The 26,389-nt window shown below is 44.6% G+C and overlaps 1 protein-coding gene across 1 annotated transcript in view; it reads right to left on the minus strand.

Annotated features, from left to right (window-relative positions):
* Positions 1–1,921, minus strand: part of RADX (RPA1 related single stranded DNA binding protein, X-linked) — a 39,658-nt gene extending 37,737 nt beyond the window's left edge. The window contains exon 1 of the mRNA XM_072125739.1: positions 1,268–1,921. Coding sequence (XP_071981840.1) covers positions 1,268–1,805 — 538 coding nt within the window. The 5' untranslated portion in view covers positions 1,806–1,921. The remainder of the gene's footprint in view (positions 1–1,267) is intronic.
* Positions 1,922–26,389: the final 24,468 nt, after the last annotated feature.

Genomic DNA, 26,389 nt, shown 5'->3' on the forward strand with positions numbered 1-26,389 from the left:
GGGACGTGAGGATTAGCCCAAAAAAGGGCTGTCCTCACGTTCCATCCACCTACCACCCCTTCTACCTTTATAGGTAGAATCGGAGTGGTAGGTTCCCTTTAAATGCCACTTTTTAGTTTTGACTGTTACTATTGTTACTTTTACTTTTGCGTAGACTTACAGGGGTCTTCTGGATAAATCATTATTTATAGGAATGGGTTGGTTTGGCAGTAATGGATTGTACCCCCCAAACACCACATGTGGGTGGCAGAGATACAAGACTACAGCGCCCATTGTATCACTGCCACGTGGCATCTCTCCTGCAGACGGATGTGATGTAACGTTACATTCTGTTCAGAGATGAGACAGTCACATTGGATGGAAGATTATCACAAGGAATCCTCACAGCCCCGGAACATGCAGAGCTCTGCCACCCACGGTGGGTGTGGGTCAGTGCGTCGTATCTGAATCCACAGAGACCAGAATAACAAACACAGAAAAAGTACAAAACTTCCAGAGAGAGAGACAGAGAGAAAGAGACAGAGAGACAGAGAAAGTATCAACCTGGATTACAGCAAACCAGTTATCTATACTGGATTTCAGCACTGGAGTGGAGAGAAAGTTTATTTTAGGGGTTTATTTTAGGGGATAATAGGCAGAGTACAAAGCCGGAATAACAAGTACTTTACATATCAGAAAACTGGTGGATACAGTTATTAACCCTTGTACATCAGCTGTATATCTAACATTCTCATTATTGGCGCATTGTACACCACAAAGTTATGAATTATACCAGTGTACAATAAATTAACCCCTAATGCCCACCAATTGTTGTATTCTTCATAACGACCGATTTGGCAAGCTCTGTACAGCGCCGCGTAATCTGTGTGTGCGCTATATAATTGTATTTTATATAAATAATTATTATTGTGACATAATTTGATAAAAATTGCAGTGAAGAAACAAGATTATTAAAATGAGTCTATTAGAAAAGTTGCGTTATAGTTAAACCTGTTCGTATTAACTCATTTGGCGCCAAACAGTAAAACACAAGATACGAGATAATTGTGGGTTCCTGGCGGATGGGATAAGTCACGTGTCATTAGTCTTATGACTTATTTTTCCCTGCTGTGTTACAATAATCCACAATGTTACTTGTTACGTGGTCGCCAAATGATGTCAAAACTTTCATGTAAAATTGTGTTTAACATGAGCCATGTACAAAGCAATGCAGTGATGACATCACGGTGGCAGGCCATGACGTCACCCTAGTACACAGCTGTCTCACCGTCCACACTGGGCTCCTGCCCCGGTCCTCCTCTCCGCCAGATGTCTCCGTACGGGTCCTCGTTATTCCACAGCGGCAGGTAATGCTTCCTGTCCCCGGAGAGAGGGCCGGCCGGTGCCCGCAGCGGGAGCTCCACGGGGCTGCCCTGCTCCTGCCCGGGCTCCAGCTCGTCCACACACACCAGGCCGGCGGCCAGCCTCTTCTCCAGGTAGCGGTACGAGCAGCGGCGGATGGTGACGGAGCGGCCGCAGCGCAGGAGGTTGCCGTGCACCAGGGGGCAGAGCTCCGGGGCCAGCAGCCAGGTGTCCTGCTCCGCTCCATCCCACAGGGTGACATCATAGCAGTAGCCGGAGCTCTCCCCCAGGTACCGCTGCACGGCCAGCACTGTCACCGGCACCGGCTCCCGCACCACCAGCCGCGGCCTCAGCGCCAGCTCTTCCCGGGTCTGCTGCAGCCAGGAGCCCGAGGCCTGCCCCGCCGGAGGACTGCTGGAAGGAGCGGGGCTCCCCGCATCAAACTCCGAGAGCGGCTCGTACATGTCCTCCCCGATGTGTACACATTAAGCTGAGTGAAGAGCGGCCGTACAGCGCCACACTGCGCTCCAGCAAGTGACGTACACAGGAACATTTGAAAATAGCACGTAAAATGGGCTGGCCAATCAGCGGATAACCCTGGGTGACAGAAACATGAAGGCAGTACATGAGGGAGGAGGGCCAAACATGACGTGCTGGATATGGATAAGCTGGTGGTGATAGATGGACACTGCCTAAATACTCATCAGTGAGGGACACTCACATCAGGAGACTTTAGTTCTATAGTGGAGGGGGAGAAGATGTTCATCCTGGTGGGGGAGAGGAGATCACAATGGCCATAGTGGCAATAGGCTGAGACGGACTGCTTGAAAACGGCCTAAAAATGGGTTCAAAACGCCACGTGTGCCACCGGCCTTAGTAAATGAGCCATTAAACCCATTTGTCATTAATAAAAAGTAACTTTTATTAGGGTATTTTAAAAACACTGAAACGGTGATTAGCGTACACACTAATGTGTGTTTAAAAACACAGCTGGAGCTGGTGAATTATTTTTATTTTATGAGTAGCTTTTGAAAACTAGAGGGTAGGAATAGTTGGATGATATTAATAAAGTTACAAGTCAACAGTTGGAGTATCTGCAATGTGTTTTGTTCAGTAAATAAACATATTTTGATGTTTCATTTTTAACCCCTTATCACCGACACTAGTTTTCAGCTCAATGACCAGACTCGATTTTTCAAATCTGACATGTCTCACAATAATTGGTTATAACTTCGGAACACTTTAACATATCCTGGTGATTTTGAGAATGTTTTCTCGTGACACATTATACTTCATGTTTGTTATAAAATTTAAGTGATACGTTTTGCGATTCGTTCTGAAAAAAAGTGAAAATTTGGCAAAAGTTTGTAAAAATTCTTCATTTTCCAAGTTTGAAATGTTCTGCGTTCCAGACAGGAAGTAAAGCTACCCAAAAAGCTTGATAAATTACATTTACGGAATGTCTGCTTTATGTTGGGATGATATTTTATGTATCCTCTCACTTTTCTAGGATGTTATGAGGTGCAGAACTTTAGGTGCGATTTTTCTCATTTTCATGAAAATGGCCAAAACTCACATTTTGAGGGAAAACTCAGCTTCCAAGTGACTTTGTAAGGCCTAAATAATAGTAAACCCCCATAAATTACCCCACTATAGAAACTTCACCCCTCAACGTATGTAAAACAACTTCTATTAAGTCCATTAACCCTTTAAGTGTTTCACATGGGTTAAAACAATATGGACCTGCGATTTAGAAACTATGGAATTTTTTTTGGGAAAATGACAGTTTCAGAATAAATTAAATGATGAAACGCACTGCAACGTTTGATGCCCAATTCCTCCCGAGTTTACTGATACCCCATATGTGAGCGGCAAACTTCTGTACGGGCGCACGGCTGAGTATAGAATGAATGGAGGCGCCATTCACAGCAGATTTGTATTGTCACATTGTACTACCTATACATTTTTATTTTTTTTGGTAATGCCAACATATGAGGGCTTATTATGTACGGGATGAGATACAATGTATAGATAATTCATTTTGGGGGTCTATAGCTTATTCATGAGATTTTATTAACTATTTCAAGGGGGACACAAACAAAATCATCAATTTTTATTTTGGATTTTTAGCATTTCTTTCCCCCCGCTCATCGTAATGTAAAAATAATATTTTATCTTTATTCTCCGGTTCACTACGATTGCGGTGATACCTCATTTATATAGTTTTTCTTATAGTTATTCTTAATTTTCCTGAGCAAAACCAATATTGGAGAATATCGCATTGTTTTTACTATTGACAACTTTTTAGGGCCATAACTTCTGTATTTTTATGTTGTCAGATCTGGTTGAGGGCTTATTTTTTGCGAAAAGAGTTGTTCTTTTCAGTCGTATCATATTAGGGAACGTAACTTTTTTTGATCACTTTTTAGAAAATTTTTTGTGATGGTGTTTGATGAAAAATTGTATATTACGGGAAGTTTTTCGTAGTTTTTTTTTCCTCGTTCACCGAGCGGGTTCAATATTGATTTAGATTTATTGTACAGATTAATACGGACGCGGTGATACCAAATATGTAAATTTTTCATGTGTTTTTGTGTTTTATATACTGTATTTGCATTATATGTGTAACTGGGGAGATTATGGGACCTTTTTTTATTTATTTATTTAATTATTATTATAAAATGATTTAATCTTTTTTTTTTTTACTTTCACATATTTTCCACCTTTTGGCTTGAACAAGCGATCATCCGATCACTTATTCAAGCCTCTACACTGCAATACACTTGTATTGCAGTGTATAGTGTAAGTAACTGAGCATGCTGCGCATGCTCAGTTACTTACAGCCGGGTCCTGCCAGGAAGGCAGGACCCAGCGAGAAGAGGAGCCGACAGCCTCGGGTCACTCGTCGGGACCCGGGGCAGCGGCAGGAGGGATCGGATCCCCCGATAAGCACACCGGGGGGGGGGGTCCGATCCATGGGGGACACACTTGCACGCCGCGGTCATGCTTGACCGCGGCGTGTAAGGGGTTAAACACCCGGGATCTGAGTTTTTCCGATCCCGGGTGTTAGTGCCGGGTCTGGGCTGTGATATCACAGCCCGACACCGGCACTATACTGACCCGATGTCCCGAAATCTTCTTCTGACGCGGCGCCGTAGAAAGGCGTCGCGTCAGAAGAAGTACCCTTAATGACCGACGTAGATTCCTGATAGGACGGTCATTAAGGGGTTCATTACACAGCCATATTATTTGTTACAAGAGGAAACTTTGTTGGCTGTTTATTTGACAGCTGCACTAATCACTACAACGGACACTATAACACACAACACTCTTCTATTTCTAAGGCTGCAATTCACACGGACATGTATTTCTCCAGTCCTGTATCTACAGGCTGTATTTCTGTATAAATACGTGACGTTTTTCATCCGTATGCAGCACGTATTTAACCCGTATTTTATACATGCCCATAGACTTTTAGGGCATACAGAACTGAAATACGGGAGAAAATAGGACATTTTTATACGGCCAGTATACGGTACGTACACTCCAGTGTCAAAAACGGCAATATAAATGGTTGAACGTATTGTCCATTGAAATGAATGTGGCCGTATGTAACCTGTAAAAAAACGGTACGTATACGGCCGTTTTTATACGTCCGTGTGAATGTAGCCTAAGGCTACATTCACACTACAGTATGGGGGACGTATATACGGCCGACGTATATGCGGCCGATATACGTCCCCCATACACTCCTATGGGCTCACGGCCCTGTACGGGAGCGGTACGGTGCAGCACACGTGCGGCACCGTACCGCTCCGTAGCCCGGGGAAAGATAGGACCTGTCCCATCTTTCCCCGTATTACGGCGCCGTGCGCCATTAGTTTCTATGGAGAGGGGCGGGGGTGAGCTGCGCTCACCTCCTCCTCCTCTCCCCGCGCTGCCGTGAGCCCGCCGTACTACGGTGCGGCAGGGCTCACGGCAGTGTGAATTTAGCCTAAGTCTGTATTAACCTAACATTTCCTGCACAATACTCACTGATATCTCACTACATCCTGTCAGTGGCGTAACTAGGAGAGGCAGGGCCCCATAGCACCTTTCTGTATGGGGCCCCCCTCACCCTTAGGGTGAAGACACGCGTGACGTTTTTAGGCCGTTATTGGGCTGTTTTTAATTAGTGCGTTTCCCCTTGTTAAAAACGCATGCGATAAAAACCGGACAAAAATGAGGTTTTCCGAAATTGCGCAATAAAAACCGGACAAAAACGCATGCGTTTTCAAAAAACGAACGCGTTTTCAAAAAACGGTTGCATTTTTAACGCCACGTGTGTCTTCACCCTTAGGGCGCGTTCACACGTTGCGCTTTGTTTGCGTTTTCATTGCGTTTTAAAACGCATTACAACAGCTGAGATGAGGTTATTTGCCTAATTACATTACTGTTAACGTTTGCGTTTACAAAACGCATGCGTTAACACATTGTTAACGCTCACATTAACAATACGTTAACGTATGCGTTTTGTTAACACCTGGGAGCAGAGTCTAAGTGGCACCCGGTTTGCAGCAAAGCGGCTAGGACTTGCTGCGGCGTGGTACCACCAGGTCGGTCCAAAAGCATGGTCGGGGACAAGCAGAAGGTGGAGACAGGCAGGAGGTCATAATAGGCAGCGCCAGATTAAAGTCAGGGACGTAGCAGTTAGTCAGGACAGGCAGCACAGGAGCGAAGTCGGAAACGGAATCAAGGTCACAATGGGAAATCAGTCTAAACGCACAGCTTTCTCTCAGGTATAGAGCACAAAGATCCGTCAGGGGACACAGTAAGGGGCTGGAATTTACCAGTGAAGGTGGCCAGCCAGCGCCAATTATCAGCTCGCTGGCCTTTAAATTGTACAGAGCGGGCTCTAACGTGTGGAATTATATCTGTAAAATGCTGTATTTTTGTTAATAACAATGAATTAGCGAATATGTTATTTTGTTATCCTGAGTACATTTAAGAAACTTGTCTTCCTGGGAATACCCCTTTAAGGTCCCTTACAGATACCGGTTGCCATACTGATTTCTATGTGATAGAAAGGTTATGTGTAGAGATGAGCGAACATGCTCGTCCGAGCTTGATGCTCGGTCGAGCATTAGCGTACTCGAAACTGCTCGTTGCTCGGACGAATACTTCACCCGCTCGAGAAAATGGCAGCTCCCGCCGTTTTGCTTTTTGGCGGCCAGAAACAGAGCCAATCACAAGCCAGGAGACTCTTCACTCCACCCAGCATGACGTGGTACCCTTACACGTCGATAGCAGTGGTTGGCTGGCCAGATCAGGTGACCCTGGGATAGACTAGCCGCTGCCCGCGCTGCTCGGATCATTCTGTGTCTGGATGCCGCTAGGGAGAGAGCTGCTGCTGGTCAGGGGAAGCGTTAGGGTGTTCTATTAGCTTACTGTTAGGCAGGAGTGATTCTCCAAGAACCCAACAGCCCTTCTTAGGGCTACAATAACGTTCTACTTTTTTTTTTTTTTATTTGCATCTAGTACCATTTTGTGAGGAATTAGCAGGGGGACTTGCTACCGTTGTGTTTAGCTCTTAGTGGCACACATATCCACCTCAAACACCAAAGTGGGAAAATTTAGTAGGGGTTGGATTTCAATTAGGCACAGTCTGCCATTTGTCCTTTTTTATTTTACGTTTATTTTGTTTAATAACTCAGTGTCATCTCATCTTGCATAGTAGTGTGCTTTCATACTTGGCTAGAAAATAGCCATAGGAGAATCCAAACGGCTTACTTGCGCCTACAGTAGCGTTATATATTTGATTTCTGGTTGATCTGCTGGTGGCTGTACTTGCTGCAGTGCATCTACTAGCCAATTGTGAGCAATTTGTAGTGAGACTTGCGACCGCTGTGTTTTGCGCTTAGTGACGCACATATCCATTGCAAAGACCGAAGTGGGAAAATTTAGTAGGGGTTGGATTTCAATTAGGCACAGTCTGCCATTTGTCCTTTTTTATTTTACGTTTATTTTGTTTAATAACTCAGTGTCATCTCATCTGGCATAGTAGTGTGCTTTCATACTTGGCTAGAAAATAGCCATAGCTATAGGATAGCATTGTTTGTTTTTAAAAACTCAAAAACACAAAAAAAAAAACAAAAAACACAAAAAAAAGTTAAAAAAAAATTAAAGTTATAACTCTCATTTTAAAAATGTTTAACCCGAGGGCTAGGGGTAGAGGACGAGGGCGGGGACGTGGGCGTCCAACTACTGCAGGGGTCAGAGGCCGTGGTCCTGGGCGGGGTGAGACACCACCTGCTTATGAGGGAGTAGGGGAACGCCGCAGAGCTACACTCCCTAGGTTCATGTCTGAAGTTACTGGGACTCGTGGTAGAGCACTGTTGAGGCCAGAACAGTGCGAACAGGTGATGTCGTGGATTGCTGACAATGCTTCGAGCAATTTGTCCACCAGTCAGTCTTCCACGCAGTCCACCCATGTCACCGAAATCGCCACTCCTCCAGCTCCTGCACCTCAGCCTCCTCCCCCCCAGTCTGCCCCCTCCCAGGAAAATTTGGCATTTGAACCGGCATACTCTGAGGAACTGTTTTCTGGACCCTTCCCACAGTCACAAACCACTTGTCCGGTTGCTGCTGAGCAATTTTCCGATGCCCAGGTTTTCCACCAGTCACAGTCTGTGGGTGATGATGACCTTCTTGACGTAGTGGAAGTGTGTAAAGAGGTGTCCGACGATGAGGAGACACGGTTGTCAGAAAGTGGGGAAGTTGTTGTCAGGGCAGGAAGTCCGAGGGGGGAGCAGACTGAGGGATCGGAGGATGATGAGGTGACAGACCCAAGCTGGGATGAGAGGCCGGGTGAACACAGTGCTTCTGAGACGGAGGAGAGTCCTCGACCAGAACAGGTTGGAAGAGGCAGTGGTGGGGCCAGACGGAGAGGCAGGGCCAGAGCTGGTGCATCAGCGCCAAATGTGTCAACTAGTGAAGCTCCCGTGGCGAGGGCTCTTGCGGCGAGGGCTAGATCTTCAGAAGTCTGGAGGTTCTTTAAGGAAACACCGGATGACCGACGGACTGTGGTGTGCAACCTTTGCCAAACCAGGCTCAGCAGGGGTTCCACCACTACTAGCTTAACTACCACCAGTATGCGCAGGCATATGAATGCTAAACACCCCACTCAGTGGCAACAAGCCCGTTCACCTCCGGCCGTGCACACCACTGCTCCTTCCCCTGTGTCAGCTGATAGTCAGCCCCCTGCCCAGGACCCTGCCACAAAAACCCCATCGTCGCCTCCACGATCCTCCACAGCATCCACCAGCGTTCAGCTCTCCATACCCCAGACGCTGGAGCGGAAACGCAAATATAGTGCAACCCACCCGCACGCCCAAGCCCTTAATGTGCACATCTCCAGATTGCTTAGCCTGGAGATGCTGCCCTATAGGCTAGTAGAGACCGAGGCCTTTCGCAACCTCATGGCGGCGGCCGCCCCTCGGTATTCGGTCCCCAGCCGCCACTACTTTTCCCGATGTGCCGTCCCAGCCCTGCACCAGCACGTGTCAGACAACATCATCCGTGCCCTGACCAACGCCGTTTCTGACAAGGTCCACCTGACCACGGACACGTGGACGAGTGCTGCCGGGCAGGGCCACTATATATCGCTGACGGCACATTGGGTTAACTTGGTGGAGGCTGGGACCGAGTCTGACCCTGCGGCTGGTCATATACTGCCGACGCCGAGGATTGCGGGGCCTACCTCGGTCCAGGTGTTTCAGGCCTACTATGCCTCCTCCTCCTCCCACCCCTCCTCCACCTCCTCCTCCGAACTACCATCCGTGGGCACGGCGCCATCAGTCGGTAGCTCTAGGCACAGCAGCAGTGCCGTCGCTAAGCGACAGCAGGCGGTGCTCAAACTGCTGAGCCTAGGCGATAAAAGGCACACCGCCCAAGAGCTATTACAGGGCATCACGGCGCAGACTGATCTGTGGCTGGCACCGCTGAACCTGAAGCCAGGCATGGTTGTGTGTGACAACGGCCGTAACCTGGTGGCGGCTCTGCAACTCGGCAGACTGACACATGTGCCATGCCTGGCCCATGTGTTAAATCTGATAGTTCAGCGTTTCCTCAAGACATACCCCAATCTGTCTGATTTGCTCACGAAGGTGCGCCGCATCTGTGCGCATTTCAGGAAGTCCAGCACAGATGCTGCCACTCTCAGGGCAGCGCAGCGCCGCCTCCAACTGCCCGCTCACCGACTGTTGTGCGACGTGCCCACGAGGTGGAATTCAACACTGACCATGTTATCCAGAGTTTACCAGCAGCGCCGAGCGATTGTAGACTGCCAGATGTCAACTTCCACCAGAACTGGTAGTCAGGTCAGTCAGCTTCCTCAAGTCTACAATGAGGAGTGGACGTGGATGTCTGATATCTGTCAGGTGCTGAGTAACTTTGAGGAGTCAACACAGATGGTCAGTGGCGATGCCGCCATCATCAGCCTCACCATCCCGCTGCTTGGCCTGTTGAAAAACTCTCTGATCAGCATGAAGTCGGAAGCTTTGCGCTCGTCACAAGAGACGGGGGAAGAAGATTCCCTTGTTGATAGCCAAAGCACCCTCAGGTCTGTTTCTCAGCGCATATCGGAGGAGGTGGAGGTGGAGGAGGATGAGGAGGAAGAGGAGGAGAATGTTGGCGAGACACAAGAGGGGACCATTGTTGAGTCCTTCACTGTTCAGCGTGTATGGGCAGAAGAAGAGGAGTTGGAGGAGGAGGAAATGGACAGTCAGGCCAGTGAGGGGAGTGAATTCTTACGCGTTGGTACTCTGGCGCATATGGCAGATTTCATGCTAGGCTGCCTATCCCGTGACCCTCGCGTTCAAAGAATTTATTCCAGCACCGATTACTGGGTGTTCACTCTCCTGGACCCACGGTACAAGCAAAATCTTTCCACTCTCATCCCTGCAGAGGAAAGGAGTGTGAGAATGCATGAATACCAGCAGGCCCTGGTGCACAAGCTGAAACAGTATTTCCCTTCTGACAGCGCTAGCGGCAGAGGGCGTAGTTCTGCGGGACAAGTAGCGAGGGAGAGTAGGCGAGCAGGCAGCTTGTCCAGCACTGGCAAGGGTACGCTTTACAAGGCTTTTGCCAGCTTTATGTCACCCCAGCAAGACACTGTCACCTGTCCCCAGTCTCGGCAGAGTAGGGCTGATCTTTACAGAAAGATGGTGAGGGAGTACGTAGCTGACCATACCATCGTCCTAAATGATCACACAGCTCCCTACAACTACTGGGTTTCAAAGCTGGACATGTGGCACGAACTGGCGCTGTACGCCTTGGAGGTTCTTGCCTGCCCTGCCGCTAGCGTCTTGTCCGAGCGGGTTTTCAGTGCAGCTGGTGGCATCATCACCGATAAGCGTACACGCCTGTCGACTGACAGCGCTGACAGGCTGACGCTTATTAAGATGAATAAAGCCTGGATTTCTCATAATTTCCAATCTCCACCAGGTGAAGGAAGCTCAACCTGAATAATTGATCCACTCCTCCTCCTCCTCATTTTCCTCCTTCTCCTCCTCTTTGTACAGTAAAGCAGAGGAAACTGGCTATTTTTTGACAGGGCCCACTGGCTCTAGCTATAGTACTTTATGCATTTAATTTTTCTGGAGGGCCACCTACCCGGTCCTCTGTTTTAAACAATTTTTGGGAGTGCCACATACAGGCACTCAATCTATTCAATTTTTCTGGAGGGCCACCTACCTGCTCCTCTGGTTTGAAAATTTTTTTGGACTGCCACATACAGGCACTCAATCTATTCCATTTTACTGGAGGGCCACCTACCTGCTCCTCTGGTTTGAAAAATTTTTGGGACTGCCACATACAGGCACTATCCAAATTAAATTGTCTCCATAGCAGCCTCCACACGTTGTCTCCATTGCTACCTCCAAAAGTCGTCCATATAGCTGCCTCCATACATCGTCCCTTTATCAAACGAGGTGTGTCAGGCAGAAATTTGGGTTGTTTTCATGGATTCCACATCAAACTTGTTAACTTTGTCGCCACCCTGCTGTGTTATCCACAAAATATACTGGCAAACTTTTATCATTTACCAATATTATTTCAGCGCTTCTTGCGCATCTGTTTACATTCCCCTCACCCGGCATATCCTAAACTTATAAGAACGCTACTACACTTGATCTTATACAAAAGTGCTGTTTGGGGAGTAGCCTAGAGACAGGGGCTTGGATTGGCGAAAGCTCGCCTGGCAGCGGAGCGCCAGCTCCATGCGCATCATGCGCTTCTTGCGCATCTGTTTACATTCCCCTCACCCGCCATATCCCAAACTTATAAGAACGCTACTACACTTAACTTGGTGCAGGCTGGGACCGAGTCTGACCCTGGGGCTGGTCATATACTGCCGACGCAGAGAATTGCGGGGCCTACCTCGGTCCAGGTCTCAAAGGCCTACTATACCTCCTCCCAACCCTCCTCCACCTCCTCCTCCTCCGAATTACCATCCGTGGGCATGGCGCCATCAGTCGGTAGCTCTAGGCACAGCAGCAGTGCCGTCGCTAAGCGACAGCAGGCGGTGCTCAAACTGCTGAGCCTAGGCGATAAAAGGCACACCGCCCAAGAGCTATTACAGGGCATTCCACATCAAACTTGTTAACTTTGTCGCCACCCTGCTGTGTAATCCACAAAATATACTTGCAAACTTTTATCATTTACTGATATTATTTCAGCGCTTCTTGCGCATCTGTTTACATTCCCCTCACCCGGCATATCCTAAACTTATAAGAACGCTACTACACTTGATCTTATACAAAAGGTTCTTAGAAGTGCTGTTTGGGGAGTAGCCTAGAGACACGGGCTTGGATTGGCGAAAGCTCGCCTGGCAGCGGAGCGCCAGCTCCATGCCAAGATCCAACTAACATAGTTTTAACTGCAGCACCTTTAATCTACTACTAGTTCACTGCCTCCATACATGGTCCCCTTATCAAACGAGCTGTGTCAGGCAGAATTTTGGGTTGTTTTCATGGCTTCCATGTTAACTTTGTCGCCACCCTGCTGTGTAATCCACAAAATATACTGGCAAACTTTTATCATGTACCGATATTATTTGAGCGCTTCTTGCTCACCTCCTTTGGTTCCTCTCTGCCACCCATTGGTTTGAAGCCTGAGTCCATTTAGGGTATGTTGCCATGCCACTCTCTAGCCTGCCGCTGCTGCCGCTGCCTCTGCATGCCGTCCCCTATAGTGTCAGGGTCAATTATTGGATGTTTTAGATGCTATCTCGCTTCATTCTGTCACTCTTTCATGGCCATGCTGTTGCCCATAATTTTGGCATAATGGTGCGATTAAGCAGCCTCAGAGGCATCCATGCATGCTGCCCCTGCTGTTTCCTGTCCATTTCCGTGGTGTTTCCATCCGTTTCTGAGGTTCCCAGGTGTTTGGCCAAGCTTCTCTGTGCAGAGCCTTGGTCCCCTTGAAAAATGCTCGAGTCTCCCATTGACTTCAATGGGGTTCGTTATTCGAGACGAGCACTCGAGCATCGGGAAAAGTTCGTCTCGAATAACGAGTACCCGAGCATTTTAGTGTTCGCTCATCTCTAGTTATGTGTCCCCAGTCCCAGAGTAATGGTAGCCCATGAGAAATCTGTACAATGGGGAACATAAAACCAAAGGACCATATTCAGTTCTCCCAGTCCAGCAAAATATACAGTTAGCTCCCACACATTCTGCTCATGGTATAAATAGGTCATAATGGCAGTACAAAATAAGCATGTGAACTGTTTGTAAGCACTAAAGTAGAAACATTAAATGAGAGAACAAAGCTGCCGGTATCCGAATCAAATGGAATGTATTTATATTCAAAAAGGGGAATTTTGTGAGCTCACCCAGCAACAAGGAATGCATCCGTTTAGGGGATTCACAGATAATTCCTCTAGTGTCAATTGAGTAACTCAGTTCATAGTACGTGCGGTGAGTCAGATCCCGCCGGGCATCCGGCTTGTGGTAGAATTGCTTAGTGCTTACTCTACAGAAAAATATCTCGAATATCAAACAGTCCGTGGACATGGCTTGGCGCCTATAAGGCGTTCCTGTGTGTTGTGGTTTGTACATGTTTGTTTTCTGAAAGATTTTTTAAAAATAAGTGTAACTTATATCATCTCTAATACTGAACCAGAGTACAGAAAAAGATACAGCAATTTATATTTTGGACCTTATTTTTAAGTCCCAGCTTCCCAGGAGCGCTCACTCCCCCTACCTTCTTCATCTGGCCAAATGCTTTCATCCTGGATACTAATTTGTTCTAGGTGGTATCACTCCAGCAGAGTTGGGTCAGACAGTAGGTGTTCTCCTAAAATAACTGATTTAATGAGCAATTCACAGTTTCACTGTAAAGAATAGCCACTACTTGCATGGCTTAATCTTTAAAACAAGTATATACTACTGGCAGGATGAACCAGCTCCTTAACCCCTTCCCAACGTGCGCCGTACTAGTACGGCGCGCGCAGGGTCCGGGTGCATGGAGAGGGCTCGCGGGCCGAGCCCTCTCCATAGCCGGTAAGTCTTTGCTGCATATTGCTTTCACTGCGATTGCCGCCGGCAATGCTGCCGGAGGCTTCAGAAAGATGGCGCCGCCATCTTGCAGCGGATCATCGCTCCCCGATGACGTCACGGGGAGCGGGGATCCGTTGCCATGACAGCTTCGGGTCTCACGGAGGCCCGAAGCTGTCTCGTTTTAACCCATTCATTACAATGTGCTATCAGCACATTGTAATGAATGAGGAGTAAAATCCCCATATACTGCCATATTGCAGTATGGCAGTATATGGTAGGATCGATCAGACAACCTAGGGTTAAAGTACCCTAGGGAGTCTTAAAAATAGTAAAAGTAAAAAAAAGTTAAAAAATATATATATAATAAAAAAACCTAAAAATTCAAATCACCCCCCTTTCCCTAGAACTGATATTAATATTAATAAACAGTAAAAATCATAAACACATTAGGTATCACCGCATCCAAAAATGTCCGATCTATCAAAATATATTAACAGTTTTTTGCTGCGTTTAACCCCGTAACGGAAAATAGCGTCGAAAGTCAAAAATGAAATTTTTTTGCCATTTTGGAAAATATAAAAAAATTAATAAAAAGTGATCAAAAGGTCGCACAGTCCTAAAAATGATAGCAATGAAAACGCCATCAAAAGTCGCAAAAAATGACACCACCCACAGCTCCGTACACCAAAGTATGAAAAAGTTATTGCCGCCAGAAGATGACAAAATAAAAAAAAAAATTTTGTACAGGAGGTTCTCATTTTTTTAAATGTATGAAAATATTATAAAACCTATACAAATTTGGTATCCACATAATCGTAGCAACCCAAAGAATAAAATAGACATGTCATTTGGGGCACACAGTGAAAGCTGTAAAATCCAAGCCCACAAGAAAACGTCGCAAATGTGTTTTTTCACCATTTTCACTGCATTTGGAATGTTTTTCCCGCTTCCCAGTACGCACCATGGAATATTAAATACCGTCACTACGAAGTGCAATTTGTTACGCAGAAAATAAGCCATAACAGAGCTCTTTATGTGGAAAAATAAAAAAGTTATATATTTTTGAAGGTGGGGAGTGAAAAATGGAAGTGAAAAAACTAAAAAAGGCCAAGTCGTTAAGGGGTTAAGGAGAACACCTACTGTCTGACCCTAGTCAATAGCCTCTCACACAGCCAAATCCGTGCCCTATGCTGTACTGAGGAGACCCAACCAGGTCGAAACAGTGCTGTCTATAGTTTGGAGTCTGTTCCTTCTGGAATAGATATACTGGTTTGGCTGAATCCCACACCATGCTTTTAGACTTCTTTTAGGTCATGCCTGGTGTTAAGGGGGCTGTCTTTCAAGGTAGCAAAAGGAGGCATTGTTTTCCATTTAACACTATTTGCATTCTTTCCAGCAGAGGTGGTCATATCCAAGGACAACAATCTTGTTTCTAAGGGACAACAAGACTGTATTTATGGAAAATGATTTTCACACGAGTACATTGTTTCAGGTACCAGGGGTAGTGGACCCACTGGACCACAGTGAACCATGACATAAGCCAACACCTGGCAGCAGAGTCTAAGTGGTACCCAGCTTTCACCAGAGCCCGCCACGAAGCGGGTCGAACTTGCTGCGGCGTGGTACCAGCAGGTCTCTCCACAGGCACAACTTTGTCTGCAGTGGTGGCCAAGGCAAAGTACTAAGTCGTATAGCAGAATCGTAGTTGGGGACACGCAGGTCAGGACAGGCAGCACGGGATCGTTGTCAATAACGGAACCGGAACAGGAAATACAGACAAGGAGCATACAGGAACAAAGCGTATGGGCACAAGGCACAAAGATCCGGCAAGGGACACAGGAAGGGGGTGGCAATTTATCAGGGCAGGTGGCCGGCCAGCGCCAATTATTGGCGTGCTGGGCCTTTAAATGTTACCGAGCCGTGCGCGCCCCCTCAGAGACCGGCTGGAGTGCGGGGACCGCAGAGACCGCCGCTAGAATCAGGGAAGGTGAGTGAGGATGCAGACTGGCTCCGGGGACACAAGGAAGCACATGGGTGTGCCTGTGACCCAGGATATGGGTCGCAGGAGCACCCATGACACATTCTTTATGTAACCTTTTGAAGAAATGTATGTACATGGCAGACAAATTAAATTCAATGTCAGTGGCAAGATGAGAATACACCTTGAGGGATTTCCCTTACCTACATATTTGCTTCCTCCCCTCTAGGAATGATGCTCTATAACAGGGGTCCCCAAACTTTTTACATAGGGGGCCGTTCACTGTCCCTTTCAGACTGTTGGAGGGCCGGACTGAAGTTTAAAATACAAAAAAAATATAAGAAATTATACAGCGCTAGCTGTACATGTGACAGCATCCGTAATACCCCTTTGTGAACTATTTTATTTATTGGCCCAATTAATGAATCAATTGGGTCAATTAATTATTAAATATGCTGCCCCCCCCATTAATTACTAGACTGCCCCTTATTTCCTATGCTGCCCCTCATAATTAATTATTTCCTATACCCCCACCATTAATTCTTTCCTATGCTGCCCCTCAAAATTAATTATATCCAATGCTGCCTCTCATAATTAATTATTTCCTATACCCCCACCAATAATTATATCCTATGCTGCACCTCATAATTAATTATATCTTATGCTGCCCCTTATGAGAGGCAGCATAGGAAATAATTAATTATGAGGTGCCGCATAGGAAATAATTAATTATGAGGAGCAGCATAGGATATAATTATTGGTGGGGGTATAGGAAATAATTAATTATGAGAGGCTGCATTGGATATAATTAATTATGAGGGGCAGCATAGGAAAGAATTAATGGTGGGGGTATAGGAAAGAATTAATTATGAGGTGCAGCATAGGAAATAATTAATTATGAGGAGCAGCATAGGAAATAATTTATTATAATTAATTATTCACTATGCTGCCCCTCATAATTAATTATTCCCTATGCTGCCCCTCCATTATTATTTTCTCTAATGGCCCCATAATTCATTACTTTGTATATTGGGGTCGCAACACTCTTTCTACTGCTGTTTAAAAAAAAAAAATTAAAAACCTGTACTTACCTCTGGCTCCCGCGTCTTCTTTCTTCTTCCTGCGGCCGGGCAGAAAGGTTAAAGTTAAGGTGCTCCAGTTAAAGTGCTCGAGCGGCCGTTCCTGGCCGCATCGGGCACTATACAGTGACGGGCAGGAGCTTCCTATCCGGACGGACGGAGGCCCCTGCCCGACCACTGAAGGCCGCGGCCTAATCATTGACACAATTGTCAATGCCAGCGCCGAGCCCCGGATCCATCATTTGGGGGCACCCGGGCGCTGGATGGGATGGGGGCCGTAGTTTGTGGACCCCTGCTCTATAACATTAGTCAGCTGTAATACTTTTTCTATATTTTGCGTTTTGCATTTAGTCATCTGTCATAGATCAGCCTATTCGGAAAGTACCTAGTTAGCTGTATACAGAGAAATCTGCTTTGAGTAAACAAAGCATGCAATAGTGTTTCCTAAAGACAGCGTTCGGGGTGTTATTAAGGGGTTTCCCAGATTTATAAAATATTGCAAATAGCCTGAATCTTCAATATAATAACCTGTAACTTGTTTAACGTCTGTTCCCTGTACTCCTTGTGGTCATAGTCTATATCACTGCAGAAATGATATGCCAACCCATTAATATCTAGTGGTATCTGATAACTGGCTAGTTGTCATCCACCCAGTATAACTTCCACCTAAGGCCCCTTCCACACTAGCGTTGCATTTCACGTCAGGGTGCAATGCGTGACAAACTGACGTTTTTGCCTGCGTTTTTGTTCCATTTTTCCTTGGAGTAATTAGCGTGTTGTTAGCGTTTTTTTGCGTTTTCGGCGCATTTTTCACGCGCGATTCAATGGGAGACTCGAGCATTTTTCAAAGGGACCATGGTTTGGGATTAAAATGTGTTATTTAATTGAAAAATAATGTCTTCTGATAATTTGCAAACATCTGCGATCTATTCTTCACTGTTCTGCGCGTATATTATCTCCCGACAAGTTAGCAGATGTGAAGAACAGTGAAGAATAGAATAAAAACATTGAACACAGTGAACACAGTGAACACAGGATCATTTAAGAGAAAAACACAGTGCAGAACACAGTGCAGAATAGATTACAGATGTTCGGCACATCTGCTTACTTGTCGGGAGATACGCGCGGAACGGCGCGAACAAAATAGCATGTGAAGAACAATATATATGTGTGTGAAGAACACATTGCAGATGTTTAAATACATCTGCAATGTGTTCTTCACACATATATATTGTTCTTCACATGCTATTTTGTTTGCGCCGTTCCGCGCCGTTCCACTGCTGTTCTCGATCCCTTTTTGACGTCTGATGACTACTCTTCCCTCTCAAATACAGATGCACAGTGAGTGGTGTGTAGATGCACCCCATGGCTATAACAGCCTTAATACAACAAAAGGGTGTTTGAATATATTTTTATTTTCATAGAATTACTGTATACAATTAATTAGTTGTGACAGCCGGCCTTACTGCAATTCGTTTTCTCATAGACATAATTACACAGCATTCCAAAAGGGAAATATCACTTTTTAAAAAGTAATTCTCATAATTTATGAATGTCTGCTGTTCTATGATTCTCATAGATTGAAAGTTTACTTTGAATCTCCGTGAGCGTCTAAAGGAGTGCGATGGAAACAACTTTATTCTATCGTGATCTGAATGAGAGTGCAAAAAATCTGATTGGTCCAGGAGGTTTCTAAGGGAGCCCCTAGATTACTTGTTCAATATTGTAGCACTATCCACTCTTTGTTCCGAAATAAGTTTTTCATCTGTGTGATAGTACATAACAGGAAACAATTTTACTTTAAGTTTACATCCCATGGACAAAAATCAGTCCATGGTCATGCGATGTCACACAGGTGCATGACTCCTTATAATACACAGCTCTGATTTCTCTCTATGATATAACGAGCCGTTCACCTGTGTGACATCACATGACCAGGTACCCGTTTTTGTTCACAGGAAGTAAACAATAAAGCTTCCTGTAAAATAACAGCAAGCAGAGATTTAGAAAACAGTGAGCAATTGATATAGAAAGTACATTGGAAAATTGTATAAACTTTCATAGTAAAATATAATATCATTTAATTGCTGAAAGTTGACAACACCTTTAAAGTTACTTTAAAATTGTTATCTATCGTAACAGACAGGTTTCAGATTTGTCAAAAAATAAGCAGACATATTCAGATATCTGGAACACAAACAAAATATATGGACTCTTTTAAGGGAGAACTAGTGAACTGGCATTAAAGGGAACCTGTCATAAGGGTTCAGCTCCTCCCTCCCCCACCTGATGTCATCTTACCAGGCTGTGAGCTCTGTGAAGGAACAGGAGGGAGGAGCTGTACAGGAGCACAAAGGGTGGGAGCCAAGAGCTGAGCAATCTGCAGCACAGACAATCTGTGATTCAACCTTACTGAAGGGGCACAAAGGACTATAACCTGAAAGCATTTCTCCCCATAGACCTAAATCTTAGTCCTGGAAGGAAGACTGTATCAGGAATAGCACTAAGTACACATCCAAACTATCCTGGTAATGCCCCCCCCCCCATGGGTCACAGTACTCTATCTGGGGGGAGAATTAGGAATAATTCAGAATTGACATCTGATGCGTTTCTGCTGATCTGTGAATACTTATGACAGACCAGCTCATTAGAGATGTCATTTGTACAAAGTAGCCCACTACATTGCATAAACCAACCCCAATCACTACACACACATAGCCTTGTTCCTAGCTGTCTCGGAATTAACATGTCTAGTCTAACATGCGTGCAACATTGTCTCCGTCACTAGTATGGTCGTCTTTAAAGAGGGCCATAAAAAAGGCTTACTAAAGTAAGCAGATCCTAGTGCTACATCAGATGTAGCAGTGTTACACTGCTAGCGTTATTGGAACCCTCCGATAAAGCTAGCAGACACTAGCGCGCTGTACAATAGGAATGCCGGACCGGGTTCACAGTGGTCCGGCGTATTTGTGAAGGGGCAGTCCAGGGCGCTGCTTCTTCCTTGGACTGCCCCTCCCACCCCATAGACTGGCGGTGAATGCCAGGCTTCATGCGGCAGTCACCGCCTCCTAGTCCTGCACCCTCATGAATACGCCGGACCGCTGAAAGCTTGGCACGGCGTTCCTATTGTACATAGCGGCAGTTAGCTCCCAGTGCCGTTTTTATGGGTGACAGGTCCTCTTTAAAAAATGGTTGGAAGACAGTTTAAACCGGCTGCTTACCAGCAGTGATGCTGGGGCCTGACCCTCCGATACTGTAAGTAAGGTAATTACAGTCCCCGTCCATGTCTGTGTCCCCAAACAAAAAAGTCATTTGCATCCGATTTCCTTACTCTAGGACAACAGCGTCAAATGTTTTATCACTTTTTATGGGATAAACAACATAAATATATAAAAGCTTTTAAAGCAAGACTGTTGTCATGCATCAACAAATGCCCTCTTTGGCAAATTGAGTGGAAATGTTAAGTGGATTATTTTCCATATCTGTGACATTTTCCTAAAAGCATTTACATAATAAAAGCAAAGCCAGACAACAATAATGTTTATTCAGTCAGTATGTTTTATTTATTCATTTTTTTTTTATTTTGCCTAGAATTCAGAAAAATACAACTTCTTATGAATAAGCACTGCAGCCGAGCAATAGCGATGCATTTATTCTGGAAATAGAAAACATAAAGGTAAGTTTTCTTGCGGCGCTCGAATGAAAATGCCCCTTCCAGTTGTTACCATTTACAGGGAATTAATCAATGCAGAACTTCCATAGTTTCAGGCCTTTGTGTACATTGTTGGATTCTAGTCACAAATAAAGCTGCAGAAATTTGAATAGTTGAAGTTTTTATTAGATGTTGCATTTGATTTACTGTTTGTATTTATTTTTCATCCTTGAAGAAAATCCATTTATGTGCAAAGTATCCTGATTCATAGAGCAGAACCGTTGTACTCAGGTTGTAGTCCTTTACATACAAGTGCAGCTGCTCGCATATGTTTGTATCGGGATTACAATAGACCTGACAATCATTTTACAACTATAATTCAGTTTTGCTGGAGAATGTATGTTTCTGCTTTGTAGGCATTTCACTCATCCAGGCAATGATTTAGCGTGGTGCCGTCCCCTACAGAGTCCACATACCTATACACTACTCTTACATCCATACAGTAAGTGGACCTTTAGTTCAACAGCTCAGTCACCAGGCTTTCCTGGAATTGCTGCTGGATTGCGATCCCATACTTTTACTTCAATCTATGTATATTTGCTGCCAAAATATTAACCACCATTGCCCTTTTTCTTTGATTGCATTTCTCTGTTTTTTAAAATATTTTTCCATTTACAGAGCTGTATGAGGAATTGGTTTCTGAGTAACAAATTGCACTTCCTAATGTCAGTATGAAGTATTCCATGCTGTTTACTGGGATGCTGGATAAAAATTCCAAATGCAGTGAAATTGCTAAAAAAAAACCACATTGGGGCACATTTACTTACCTGTCTGGAGGAGTTCACAGATAATGCACGCGATTCACTAAGATCGTCTGCCCAATATCCTGCATGTGTCGCTTCCCCGCTCAGGTCTGCCGGAGTTCACCTTCTTCTTCCAAATGCATGTAAGTGATTGATCTTCCGGCACAATTTGAAAGTTAAATCAGTATGAATCAGTAAGATCATCCAACGCCCCCCCCCCCCGATTTCTGTCGCATGAAAGCCAAAATCCGGTCACATGCGACACAATCCCCTGTTAAATATCTGTCACAGCCGCGCAAAACCCAAAAATGTTGGGAAGTCTGACGAAAGTGTGTCTGCGGACTCTTTGTAAATAAGCCCCATTTTATTGTGGTTGCTGTTTTCATGGCTTTCACTTTGAGCACCAAATGACCTCTCCTTTACAATCACAGATATAGAACCTTAATAGAGGTTCTATTAAGTTTCAATTTCAAAGAATTGTAATCTTTTGTGCAAAAAAAAAAATTCTCAGTTCGGTTTCCCCATGTCCCATAAGCCTGATCTATTAAAATATGAAAACGAATATCTGGTATGGTAGATCGACACAAATTGAATTAAAATGTCACGGATGCTCCTGCGCCCCATCTTCCGGGTTGCAGGTGCACCCATGACCCTCTCCGCTGCTCCGGTCCCCTGGCGAGTCACTCCGCGATACAGTACCGACTCCGGCAGCATGACGCATGCGTCCCCGCCTCCTAGGGCATGCGCGTGCCAGCTTCAGTAAATTCAAAGTGCCAGCGCGCCGTTAATTGGCCATTTTCAGAAAATTATTTAAGCCTGCCTCTTCCTGCACTCCCTGGATCTTTAAGCCTATTCCATTGAGATAGCTCCCCTGCGATGGAAGTGTTCCTGTGTCATGTGTTCCTGTTCCCGTGTTCTTGTTCCCCTGCTCCTGTGTGATCCTTCGTTCCTGTTCCTGTGCTTCTGTGTGTTCCTGCTTTTCTTTGTATTCCAGTCCATTCCTGTGTTCCCGTTCCCATCTGCCTGGACTTCCTATTGCTGACCCTGGATTGGACCTTGCATCTCTGCCGCCCGGCCTGACCCTGTGCCTGAACTTGACCATGAGACTGTCTTCTGCTAAGGTACCTCGACCTCGGCTGCCACCAAAGGCACACCTGTGGAACGAACTGGTGGTATCCCGCTGCAGCAAGACCATCCCGCTTTGCGGCGAGCTCTGGTAAAGGCCAAGTGCCAGTAAGATTCCGGTCGGAGGTGTCGGCTAGTCCACACTATCACTGATCCTGAATCCTGACTAAAAGATCAGTCACAGTCACAGTGAAATCCTTAAAACAAATCTTGCAAGAAAATGCCTCAGTTGTTTTTTTTGTCAATTCAACCATATTCTTAATTTTCTTCCAGCTTTCCAGTACATTGAAAAGAATTTTAAAACATTAATATTGATGTCACTGGGAACTCAAAAGGTGGAGTATTTAAAAAAAAAGTTTAATAAACATATCTTAAATCACTTACAAAAAATGCGCCACCACAAAAAAAACTACACTCACATTTCAACTACACAATTAAAGTAAATCTACCATTTGTTTTTAAGCATTGTGAACCAAACATAGCATGAGAATGCTGTAGCTCCATCCCTTCCCCTCCGGCTCCAGTTGCCCCCGGAGGTCAAGGCCGGTCCCTGCACTACCCCAAAAGAGTTCACCAACTTTTTTTTTGGTGCACCTTTAACATAGGGCGTGCAATACATTTCTGTCAGACTTTGCATGATAAATTTGGTGCGTGGTTCGACTGAGCACCAGAAGGCCCCCTAATTTGTGTTGCATGATGCCTAGTGCAGCTCCGCCACAAAAGGGATGAGTGCAACACAATTGTGGTGCAGACACTTCTTAAATATCTGTGCAAGCATTTTGCACCTAAAAGATTGTGCAAAGTCCAACAGAAAACTGGCGCCCACCCCTTAATAAATGTGCCCCAATATGTACATAATGGTAAACATCCTCCATTCTTTGGTGTGGCAGGTCGGGTGCTGAGGCCCCCTGTCACTGTGGGCCCCATAGAAGCTGCTATGGCTGCTACCTCTGTAGTTACTGCCCTGCTGGCTGCCTACCCAACTCTAGTAGGCCTCATCCCTCTTCTCATGTAGGGTGTAGAAGATGTAGCAAAAGTTCTTTGATGTTATCAGGAAAACAGAACCCATAGTCCATCTTAGAAGACGAAAATAAAATTGGACCAAAATGACTGTTTGGATTTTTCATGTGCCCCTTTATGTATACTACATTTAAAACAAAATCATGTCTTCATGTATAGATTTATGAAAGCATAATATAACCCAAGCGTTGTGTATGCTGCTGGATGTAAATTATGCTTATATTCCCTACCAACTTCCAAGGAGCACCACAGTGTCTTTGTACAGCTGCTGCTCGAGGCACAGTAAACTCACTTTCCCATGAGGTAGAATAAAGTTTATTCTATCACAGTAAACAAACACTGCAGCCACTTCCAATATTCACATGTTGAAAGACAAGTTTATAGAGGAGTCTTATGAGGTTTCACTGCCAATTAAGTTGCATCTGTGATAATCAAACACAACGACAGAAGCAAAATCTTCTCCTTTTGATGGTCAGGCAGTGCCCATGTGGGTATTTGTCACTTACCGAAAGAAAACATCAACACAAAGCAGATGTGCCTTTGGCGGAATCCTTTTATTATTAATTGACAAGTGATTTCACATCATTCGGAAGTATCATGAACATATGTTGATTTAAATATACAAAGATAGACAAGATGTGAGGTTTCAGTATTCTCTCTCGTCACAGGTGAAAACAAGACTTTGGAGTTGAGTCACATTTTCGTTTCGATTAATATATTATGAAGGGTTTCATAAAGTGTTTCCTGCCTTATAAAGGCATAGTGGCTAAATGACAAACATTAAAGGACATTTGATAAAATAACAAAGGTACATGGAAACACGTGTGTACATTGATAGTGTGGGGAACAGCATACTATGTTCTTTAACTTTATTTTATAGGAATGTGTCAAGTTTATTCATAAAATATTAGTTTCAGTGATAGAGATGGTGACTACTGGGCATATAGTGGGTATGGAAAGTATTCAGACCCCTTTAACTCTGTTTAATTGCAGCCAATTGGTAAGATCAACATTTTTTTTTGCTAATTAATGTACACTCTTTTTTGACAGAAAAACAGAACTGAAATGTAGGTATTTTTGCTAAGTTATTGAAAAAGAAAAACTGAAATATCACATGGTGATAAGTATTCACACCCTTAGCTGGGACACGTATTAGAGTTTAGCTGTGTTTAAGTCTAAGGAACTGCCCAAGAAGCTCAGAGACAAAATTGTGGCAAGGCACAGGTCTGGCCAAGGTTACAAAATAATTTCTGTCCCTAAGATTACAGTGGCCTCCATAATCCTTAAATTAAAGAAGTTTGGGACAACCACAACTCTTCCTCAACCTGGCCGTTCAGCCAGACTAAGAAATCATGGGAAAAGAGCCTTGGTGAGAGAGGTAAAGAAGATTCCCAACATCCCTGTGGCTGACCTTCATAGAAGCAGTAGGGAGCTGGGAGAAAGTTCCACAACTATCACTGCAGCCTCCACCAGTCAGGGCTTTATGGTAGAGTGTGCCAACAGAAGCCTCTCCACAGTGCAAGACATATAAAAGTGCATACAGTTTGCAAAATACTACTACTCCCAGACTATGATAAATAAGATTCTCTGGTCTGATGAGATGAAGATTGAACTATTGTGTTTATTCTAAGCGATATGTGTGGAGAAAACCAGGAACTGCTCTGCACCTGCCAAATACAATCCCAACAGTGACACATGGCTCAGCTGGATCTGAATACTTATGACCATGTGATATTTTAATTTTTCTTGTTTAATAAATTAGAAAAAATATCTACATTTATGTTTCTTTTTCTGTCAAAATGGGGGAGCAGAGTGTACAACTGGCAGAGCAATTGGCTGGAATGAAAGAAAGTGAAAAATCTAAAAGGTACTGAATACTTTCCGTACCTAATGTAGTCCTTTTTCTAGTGGATTTGTTTATGTTTTATTTTTAAATGTTTTGGTGTGCAACCATAGTGGAAGTACTTATTACTTTCTTTTTTTATTTATGAATGCTTCATGGCCATTGCAATGAATTGCAATTAGTGGCAATCAGACAGAGAAATGTCATAGACTGTTAGTCTGCAGGAAGGGGATGGATTATAGACCCACCCCTGAAGACCAGGAAGAATCATACAGACGATTTAGCTGCATTTGTCGAGCTTTTAATGTTTCAATGTTGCTTTATCCAGGTATCTAGCAGTACAACAGAACTGTAATTACAAAGCCTATTCTTAAAGGGATTTTTCTATGAATATACCAGGGGTCTGAGTTTGAAAGAAAGAACATATAATTACCACACTCAAGTTCTCGTTTTGGAACCTGCAATTTTGGGGCCCGCACCCCACTGTAAGTTCTGAGGGTCATGGGACTGAATTCATCTAATGACTGTCCTCTTCTGACCTGGGGACAATGTCCTTGAAATCAGAAGTAATGTCCTGTGGACCAAGGAGGTCACTGATTGGATGCAGTAGGTCCAGTGACTCCTGCAACTGCAGGTTGGGTGCAGACTCAAAGACTGAAAGTAGTGTGGTGACGTGGGAGTTGGGGAGGGGTAAGTATTTTTTCTTTTCTTGCAATCCCCGGCACATAGGGGTCATATAAAACCCCTTTAATGGTAATGGGATGACTCATTCTTTTACAACCTAAAGAGCTCAAAAAAAGAAGGGAGCTCTTGACTAGTCAAATGACAAGTAGTAAAACCATAATATTATCCGCCCTTTAAAAATGGTTTTTGAAAAAACTGTATACTATGAACCTTTAAATTGTTTGTAATTTTTTTAAAATGATAAATCCTACAAAGGACCTAATGCAAGTAAATTACAGTTATTTTGAGCTCCTCCAATTATAAATCATAATATAGGTTGAACTTTCAG

This window comes from Engystomops pustulosus, chromosome 9 (assembly GCF_040894005.1).
Source record: "Engystomops pustulosus chromosome 9, aEngPut4.maternal, whole genome shotgun sequence".
Lineage (NCBI taxonomy): Eukaryota > Metazoa > Chordata > Amphibia > Anura > Leptodactylidae > Engystomops > Engystomops pustulosus.